General features: G+C 42.9%; 1 protein-coding gene across 1 annotated transcript; it reads left to right on the forward strand.

The window, feature by feature from the left end:
• The first annotated feature begins 5,926 nt into the window (after window positions 1-5,926).
• LOC135215821 (tigger transposable element-derived protein 1-like) lies at window positions 5,927-6,889 on the forward strand. Its single transcript, XM_064250772.1, has one exon. It carries the CDS (start codon window positions 5,927-5,929, stop codon window positions 6,887-6,889), a length of 963 nt encoding a protein of 320 aa, XP_064106842.1.
• The last annotated feature ends 2,780 nt before the right edge of the window (window positions 6,890-9,669 follow it).

Here is a 9,669-nt window from a genome sequence, read left to right on the forward strand (position 1 = left end):
CACCGGTCTCCATCCCCCTGAGGATTTCGGAACTAGGAACAGGCGGTTGTAAAAGCCTGCCGAAAGATGATCTGCCACTAGTTCGATCGCCTCCTTTTCCAGCATCTGATCTACCGCTAGTCGGAGGGCTTGATCATGATGGGGTCCCTGTATCTGGCCGTCAACTCCCTCGGGGTATTCGTCAAGGGAGGCCTCGAAGAGAACGGGATAGATAGCCCTTCCTCAAAATTGACAGGGTCCAGGCATCTGCGTCTTTCTGGGCCCAGACTTCTGCAAACTGTAAAAGCCTGGCGCCTACAGTTGTCTGAAGGACTTGAGTTCTTACTTGGGAGGTTTGATTGACTTCGTAAAAGTCCTCCCTCTTCTATTTGGTTTCCGACCTCTGAACGAAGAGGATCTAGAGGTAGATGCCCCTCGAAAGGGTTCCTGAGAGGTCGGCTTAGCTTTCTTTGTCTTAGTCTGGAAGGTAGGGCGCGGCTTCCTTGCAGACTGCGCTAGAAGGTCCTGCGTAGCTTTGGCAGAGAGAGCCTTCGAAATGTCTTGAACCAGGTGTTTAGGAAACAGCTGTGTAGAGAGAGGGGCAAAAAAGCAAAGACGATCTCTGAGCATGTGAGACCGACTTGTTAAAAATGAGCAAAATACTGATCTTTTCTTCAGACCCCTGCTCCAAACAGTGAAGCTATTTCGCTGGCCCCATCCCTCACCGATTTATCCATACAGGATAAGACCATTCAAATTCCTCCTCCGGAGAAAACGTGTCCGGTCCTTGAGTTTTCTTGGCTAGGACTCCGAGGGACCAATCGAGAAAGTTGAAAACTTCCAAGACTCTAAAAAATGCCTTTTAGAATGTGATCTATTTCATTCATTGCCCACGTAGTTTTGGCCGAATTCAAAGCTGATCTTCTAGTGGCGTCTACTAGTGCCGAAAAATCTGCGTCAGCTGAAGACGGAAGGCCCAGTCCCAAGGGTTCTCCTGTCTCATACCAAAATCCTGTCCGTCCTGAAAGCTTCGACGGAGGGAAGGCAAACATTGTTTTCCCCGCTTCTTTCTTTAGTACGCATCCATGAACCGAAACTCTTGAGCGCTTTCTTCATAGAAAGAGTCGGTTTCATTCTCACACACGAAGATCCTTTCGTTGCTTTCGCTGTGGAGAACAAACGAGTGTGGAGGAAGGAGGAGCGTAGGGCTCAAAGACTCTCCGAACTCCTGAAGGAGAAGCTCTGTAGCTTCTTGTACGAAGAAACTGTTGCCGATGTATTAGTTTCTTCCTCAGAGGCTTCCTGGTCTTCTTGAGGAGGAGAACGGGGATGAGGATCCTTATGAGAATCCTTGATGATTTCCTAGCTGGGGTACAGTGCGATGAAGGAGACAAACGTCTTGAATGAGGAGAAGATTCCAAAGTAGAGAGGCATCAGGAGAACGACGAGTTGTAAAAGAAGGACGCTTATCCGAAAATTCTTGTCTAAACTCGCATTCCTTCCTAAATGCAGACAAACTCTTAACAGCAAAAGAGGAAGGACTCCTTTCTCTAGAAAGACCACGTCTATCCCTAGGGAAACTACGAGAGGGAGAGCGCCTGCTAAGATCCTGGCGCCGATCGTGAGGAGAGCGGCTACTAGGCGCCGAGCGCCTATCTGTCACAGGGCGCTTAGTGGAATCCTGGCGCCTACCAAGCGGCGAAACGTTTGCTAAAATAGGGGGCGCCTTTCAGGAGCAGGGCGCTTGAGAGGCTCTTGATGCCTACGAAGCGGAGAGCGGCTGCTACGCTCCGAGCGCTTAAACGGAACAGGGCGTTCTGCGAGATCTTGGTCCTTACCAAGGGGAGAACGTCTGTAAGGCTCCGAGCGCCTAACAGAATCAGGGCGCTTGAGGCGTTCTTGACTTCTAGCAAGAGGAGACCGATCAGGAGTAGGGAGTCTCGAGAACGAAGAGCGCCTACTAGGAGAACGAAGCAAACGAGGATCAAGGTGTCTTTCTCCAGGAGAACAGCTACTAAAAGAATGACGCTTACCAGGAGCAGGGCTCCTACTAGACTCTTGATGTCTTACAGGGGAGGAGCGAACTCCATGCGATGAGCGCCTACCAGTCACGTTATCCGAGACGCCCGACTACAGTAGTCGGAAGGAGAAGTGCGCCTACTTTCAGAAGGGCATTCCCTAGGTTCTCTGAGAAGACGAGGAGAAGAAAGATGAGAAGATGACGAACTAAGTCTTCTATGACCTGAGCGACTCTCTCTTCTTGCACGAACTCTAGAAGAAGGAGAAACAGAAGGGGCTGAGCGTCTACCCGAGGCAGGAATCCGATTTTGGGGAAATATCTTCATAGTCCAAGGAGCGCCTATCCGTCGAATGGCGTCTCGACACCTCCGAGCGGGAGTGGTGTTCCTCTCGTGAAATGTTACGATTTGTAGAAGAATCCTCAAAAGAAGGGAGAACGCCGATTACAAGGAGAGCGCTCTTCCGACGAAACGCGCCTCGATCTCTTGATCGGGAGAGACAAATCCTTCCTTCTACGCGATCTCGATGCCAAGGAGTCCGCCAAGGCTGTGATCTGAGCTTGTAGGCCCGCTAGCACTCGAGAAGGAGAGTCCCCAGGATCTTCTTCCGAAGCAAGCTCAGCGCGAGGCGCGGGAGAAGGAGGGCGATCACCGGATCTCCTAGGCTCTTTGCTTGCAAGGAAGCTACATCAGAAAAGTCTACTGGGCTGGACGCTAACGTACTGAAGGGAGCCTCCGCAGCCCTCTTCAACGGGCGTGACGCCTCCTTAGAGCTCCAACCACGCTTCGGCGAAGGAGAAGAGGATGACGAAAAACACTGGCGAAGAATATTCTTCTTCTTACGATCCAAGGCAGCCTGGAGCGAACTTCAGGATCTGCCGAAGGGGACGCCTGACCGGTGGGGGCTCTCCCTAGCCCTCCTGCGGCTTTCGACTTTCCTCCTCCACTGGAACTGGGAGTCTGGAAGAGGTCTAGGCCTGGAGGCACTAAGGAGCCGGTCAGACGCACCCTCCACATCACTGGGTACACTGCACTTATCATCACTGACACTCTTACCTTGATCAGTACGAAGATTCTTGTCTTCCTTAGAACACAAGGAAGCTTTTGAGGCCGCCGCCTCCGAAGACGAATCTACGGCTTCGGTGCGGGGAGCAGGAGCTGAGACCTGGGAGGAAGGTTCTAAAACTACATTAATGTTAAGTTTCATTCTCACTCATTCTCGACCTGCTCGAACTCCTTGAAGAAGCTTTACGTACCCTATCCCTTTCAAGTTTCCTAATATAAGAAGAAAGAGCCTTATATTCATCTTCGTTCAAAACCTCACACTCTTGACACGGGTTACTAAACGAACATTCATTCCCCCTACATTTAACACAGAAAGTGTGAGGGTCAACCGCAGCTTTCGGTAACCTCACCTTACATCCATCGTCAAACATACTCTAAACAAACCGGAGTTTTGGAAACAGAATCAAAATCGACATTCTACAGGAAAATCCAGCGCAAAGTCAATAACAGTCCCACAATCAGCGTATGCCAAGCCAAACATAGAGCGAATACGTCACCAAAATGTCCAAATCAATCTCCAGGCAAGCGAGAAATGAAGAATATATCGGAATGAACCGACAACAGTTGTTATCGCTTCAGCGACAGAAAAAAATCTGGCTGGAGAGATAGAGTTGGTTCATACGCCCGCCACCCAGCGGTCGGGGTAAGGTAGACCACCTGACCTACCTGTCGCGTGTGCCGCGAGATTTGAAATTCTGTCGGAACGTCGGAGACTATAGCTAAGTATATATCTGGCAGGGAAGTTCATGTACAAAATAAAGGATTTACTATTTTCAAATATTAATATTAATTTATACAGCAAATAATATCAATTCATTAAAGAAAATACCATAGTGAATTAGTAAGATTATAGCTTATATTTAAAAAATTATCGAAGAATGAAGGAAATCCCAGTCTTCTCTGTAACCTTTTTTGAGATACAGGTGACTTCCTAAAAACTGTCAGATGCAGAATATTATATCATGTTCTGTGACAGCCAGGAGGGGGAAAGAGCTGGGGGAGAGCTGCAGTGTTGCAATCACGTGGTCCTGAACATTCACTCTCTCTTCTCTCTCTCTCTCTCTCTCTCTCATCTCTCTCTCTCTCGCTCTCTCTGCTCCTCTCTCTCTCACATTTTACCGAGACGAGATTTTTTATGTACTTGTACTATTTGTTTTTAATACTTTCAAATAATAATAATAATAATAATAACTGTAATTACAGAAATACAATACGTACTAATCTATCCATGTCACTTTTAATTAAGGTTAACTCTCTCTCTCTTTCTCTCTTTTGCCACACAAGATAATAATGAGTCATAGTGGTAACTCACTCCCCTCTCTTTCGCTGGAAGCGTTATAAACAGAGATAAAACTCTCTTCTCTCTCTCTCTATCTCTATCGTCTCTCTCTCTCTCTCTCTCTCTCTCTCTCTCTCTTCTCTCTTCTTTTTTACCGAGATGAAAGAATTTTTATGGTGCTAGTATGTAAAATGTTAATTGATAATTTCAGTTATTTAATAATAATAATAATAATAAAACTTTAATTACAAAATTCATAATGGTCGTATTTTAAAGAGATGAAAATGACCTTTCCATTTCACTTGTAAGGATAATTCCTCTTTCTTACTGAGATGAGAGAATTTTTATGGTAGATGCACGTGTTTATTATATTTTCAAATAATAATAATAATAATAATAATAATAATAATAATAATAGAAGTAGTAATAATACGATAACTAATTTCAAAAGAAAATTATTCCCTTTGTCTTTTTCTGTCATCAATTTCCCACCTCAACTCGAGTGACACTCAAGCTTAACAATGCCATACAATGGTCAACGAATTTAATGGTTTTATGTATTCTCTCTCTCTCTCTCTCTCTCTTACTGAGATGAGATCATTTTCATGGACGTGTATGTAATAAGTTTATCATTAATATTTTCCAATAATAATACTATAAGTACAAAATTCATATCTGAGTATTTTAAATATAATAATCATTCCATTCTCTCTTTTAAATACTTTAAGGACAAACTCTCTCTCTCTCTCTCTCTCTCTCTCTTCTCTCTCTCTCTCTCTACAAGATACTTGTCATACATTTGGTGTTTCTATTTCTTACTTTTATCTCTCTCGCTCTCAGCAAAAGAATTGATAGACAGACAAACATAATTGCACAGTCCTCTCTTTCTCTCTTCTCTGGAGAAATATATGTATTTATGGGGGGGAAAAAGTTGCCTACAGACGTTCATTTCAATCTATTGAAACCTAAGGAGTTATTTCTCTCTCTCTCTCTCTCTCTCTCTCTCTCTCTCTCTCTCTCTCTCTCTCTCTCTCTCTCTCTCTCTCTCTCTCTCTTGTATTTTAATGAAAATATACAGTAATTTGTGAATATACAGTGTTGCACATGAAAAAAGTAAATTAGTGATAATTTTAGAGATACGGCCCTAAGAAAAATTGCAAATTAGTAGAGAAATTTTCCCTGTGGACATGTTTTCAAGAACGTCGTTCCGGCTTACGACGATTTTCGGGTTACGACGCGTCTTAAGAACGGAACCCCTGTCGTAACCCGGGGACTGCCTGTACTGATGTAAAGGCAGCAGAGGAGTTCGTGAAAACTTTCGCAGAATTCGTCGAGGCAGAAGGATACATCCCCCAGCAAATCTTCAACTGTGACGAGACAGGGCTGTTCTGGAAGAAGATGCCGAGGAGAACATACATCACCGAAGAGATGATGATGACAGGACACAAACCTATGAAGGATAGGTTGACCCTCGCCCTGTGTGCCAATGCGAGTGGCGACTGCAAAATAAAGCCGCTACTCGTATACCATTCGGAGAACCCCAGCCTTTAAAACACACAAGATAATAAAGGAGAAACTCCATGTTATGTGGAGGGCAAACCCTAAGGCATGGGTCACCAGGCAGTTCTTTATCGACTGGGTACACCTTGTGTTTGGTCCTTTGGTGAAGAAATATTTGAAGGACAACAACCTGCCCCTGCGAGCCCTTCTCGTCCTCGACAATGCTCCTGCACATCCACCACAGATCGAGGAAGAAATACTCGAAGAGTATAATTTTGAGGTTCTCTACCTTCCTCCAAACACCACCCCTATCCTCCAGCCAATGGACCAACAGGTAATATCAAATTTCAAGAAACTCTACACCAAGCACCTGCTTCGCTGTTGCTTTGAGGTGACGGAAAACACAAACCTCACCCTTCGAGAGTTTTGGAAGGAGCATTTTAACATAGCAATAGGCCTCAAAATCATCGATATTGCCTGGCAGGGGGTTACGAAAAGGACCTTGACCTCTGCTTGGAAGAAGCTGTGGCCTGAATATGTGGCTGAAAGAGATTTTGAAGGGTTTGAGATTGAGGAAGAAGAGGAGCCAGTGGAGGAAGAGATCGTGTCCACTGGCAAGACTATAGTTCTGGAGGTGGATGAAAGAGACATCGAGGAACTCGTTGAGGAGCACTCTGAGGAACTTACGACCGACGAGTTAAAGGAGTTACAAGAGCAACGGCACACAGAAGCATTAACTGAAGATACTTCAGAGGGAGAGGAGACAGAGCCGGAGATAATCAGTACAAAAGACCTCAAGGATATTTTGGCAATGTGGGAGAGGGTGGCAGGTTTTGTTGAAAAGAACCATTCCGAAAAAATTGCAACGAGTCGTGCGACAGAGCTTTTCAACGACACATGCCTAAGTCGTTTCAGAAACATTCTCAAAGGGAGAATGAAACAGACTTCCTTAGACATGTTTCTTAAGAAAAGGCCTTCAGCTCAAAGTGGGCAAAGTGTGGCTAAAAGGCCAAGAACTAGTGAAAGTGAAGAGAGTGATGAGAATTAAGCTAAAAGAAAACATTTAAAAAATAAAAAAATAAAATAAAAAAATAAGAAAAAAATGTTAAGTAGCATTTAAATTTAAGATATGTAAAGCAATTGTTAAGTAGCATTTAAGTTTAGTTACAACGTAGTGTGCATTTACGTAAGAATGTAGTGATAGCAAAACAGTCATCCGTCCACCTCCGCCTCTCTCCTCTACTCGCCACCTCCGCTGTCTCCGCTAGCTCAAGTCGTCTCGTCTCCAAGGTAAGTAAATTGTATACAACCTCATTATATCTTCATATTTTCTTTCTATTTTGTTTTTATATAACATTTGTTATGTAAAAAGCTTTTTTCCTTATGAAATAACAAGAAAAATGAAAAATATGAGGTGCCATTTTGAGGGTTGGAACGGATTACAGCTGTTTCCATTATTTCTTATGGGGAAAATTGATTTAACAAGCGAGCATATTAAGTTAGGAGCTCCACCACGGAACAAATTAAACTCGTAAGTTGAGGTACCACTGTATATCCCTTGTACAGCCTCTACAAAAAAATGACAAATTTTTAACCAATTTGTATTTTTCATAACTTACAAACCTGCTAGAAACTGGTTAAGTTTAAAATAATTGTGTACGCAAGGGACTATTGGCATCTGTGCTTGGTCACGAGACATGTGGAGCCCCCCACATACCCCACTTTAACTCATGACCCCGTTTTCCTGCAAAACTGAAACCACCTCTCTAACAAAATAATGCATAAATAGACCTGCACAAAAACAACTACCAGCCAGCAATAATACTGCATCTAACTGCAACAAATTGAATTTGGTTTGAGAGCTGCACACAAGTAACAAAAGACAGTACAGTATTCCTAAAAATTTTAACTTATTTCACTGTCAACTGGCAAAGGAACACACTTGACAGAAAAACTTCTAGCCTATTACTATCAAGATGAATATGTCCTGGAACTTTCAATAACAGTAACAACGACAAGATGCAAGTCTAATTGGAAACAATATGGAAAGAGCCAGAAAAGAAAAGGAAACTGATTAGTTAAGAATGACTATGAAAGAAAAAATAGGTTATAAAGTAAAATAAACTGACAAATTTGTACCAAATTTGATCTTCTGAAACTCCAACAATTAAATAAAACTATGCAGTGCTCCACAAAATGGTCACAAATGGAACAAGTAAAAAATGTGCCAAAGTTTCTTCGGGCCAATTTAGTTTTCTGTAAAGCATATCATGTCAGCTGTGGTTCATGAAACTTTCAACCATGGCCTAGTCATGGCCTGTGTTGTTGGTACACAATCATGGGCAACTTGAACTTTAAACAATATAAAATTACATACATACTGAGGATAGAATGGCCGACAAGTTGAGCCGCAGGGATCAGATCCTGGGAATGGAGTGGTCCTTGCACAAACAAGTAGTGGACAGAATGCTCAGGTTGTGGGAAAGGCCGATAATGGACCTATTCGCAACCAGGTACAGTGGGTACCTCGACATACGAAAGGCTCAACTTACGAAAAACTCGAGATACGAAAACAAATACGAAAAATTTTACGGCTCTACATACAAAAATTGCTCTAGTTACGAAAGGTTGTTGCTGTAAGGTCCCGAGATTCGCCCGGACCACCGAGAACAATTTTAAAACTCGCACGCCGCCAACTGAGTAAACTCGCCACCATCCTCCTGCTCTCATAATGGCTCCTGATGCTAGTCACCCCATTAGATCCTGCTCTCCTATTGGTCAGCATCTACCCCTTGTGCTTTATGTATTCTATTGGTAAAAGGATGCTGTAAATTGAAAAACTTATTCATGCAATACATTTAATAAAAAAAAAAAATTAGGTAAAGATAGAATAAAGAATAGAAATGAATGGTTATTATACTGTTTGGTAGTTTCAGTAGTTGAAGAGAGATAATGAAAATTTATGGTTTACTGTGTACTAGATAAAGTGATTGCTTGGCGATGGTTCAGTACTCGTAAGTGCTGGATGTAAACAGAAGTTTGGAAGCTTTTTTTTTTTTTTTTTTATTATAGTTAATGGTTACTTAACAATTATTTGAAATGAGTATACATGCAATACATTTAATACAAAAAATTGTGAATTAGATATCATCAAATATAAAATAAATCAGACTGCTATCATCGAAGCCAACAAATATGATATTGTCATGATACAATAAAGTTTCATACATACTTACCTGGCAGATATATACGATAAATGGCCCACCCAGCCTTCCCGCAGGAGACAGGTGGAAGAGAGAAAATCTGATAGAAAACGGGAATGGTTCCTATTCCTGCCACCCAGGGCAGGGCGGTAGATCACCTGACCTACCTGTAGTGAGTGCCGCGAAATTTGAATTTCTGTCGGGGACGACGGAGTCTATAGCTAAGTATATATCTGCCAGGTAAGTATGTATGAAACTTTATTGTATCATGACAATATCATTTTCATACATTCAACTTCCCTGACAGATATATACTTAGCTGATTGGCACCCTTTGGTGGAGGGTAAGAGACAGCTAACTACTGAAATAGACAGGTAAACAACATATGTTGTAGGTATTTATAGACCTTGGTTCCTACCTGATTAGGCGGAAGACTTCATGGCTACTGCCTAGGAGTCTGCTTCGCCTCAAGAGCCTTAGCAAGATATTGATCTGTGGCCAAGAGTTCTTGTGGGTCTGTCGATGGGGTCTTATCCACTTACTCGGCAGAGCCTAATTGGCATTTGTCAATGGGTGCTAATCCACTAACATGACAACACGCCTTATTCAAGGAGCACAAAACCGA

Source organism: Macrobrachium nipponense, chromosome 5, assembly GCF_015104395.2.
Source record: "Macrobrachium nipponense isolate FS-2020 chromosome 5, ASM1510439v2, whole genome shotgun sequence".
NCBI lineage: Eukaryota > Metazoa > Arthropoda > Malacostraca > Decapoda > Palaemonidae > Macrobrachium > Macrobrachium nipponense.

What these genes read in the sequence shown, in the direction of transcription:
- LOC135215821 (XM_064250772.1), top strand. Translation starts at nt 5,927, where the DNA reads ATGTGGAGGGCAAACCCTAAGGCATGGGTCACCAGGCAGTTCTTTATC.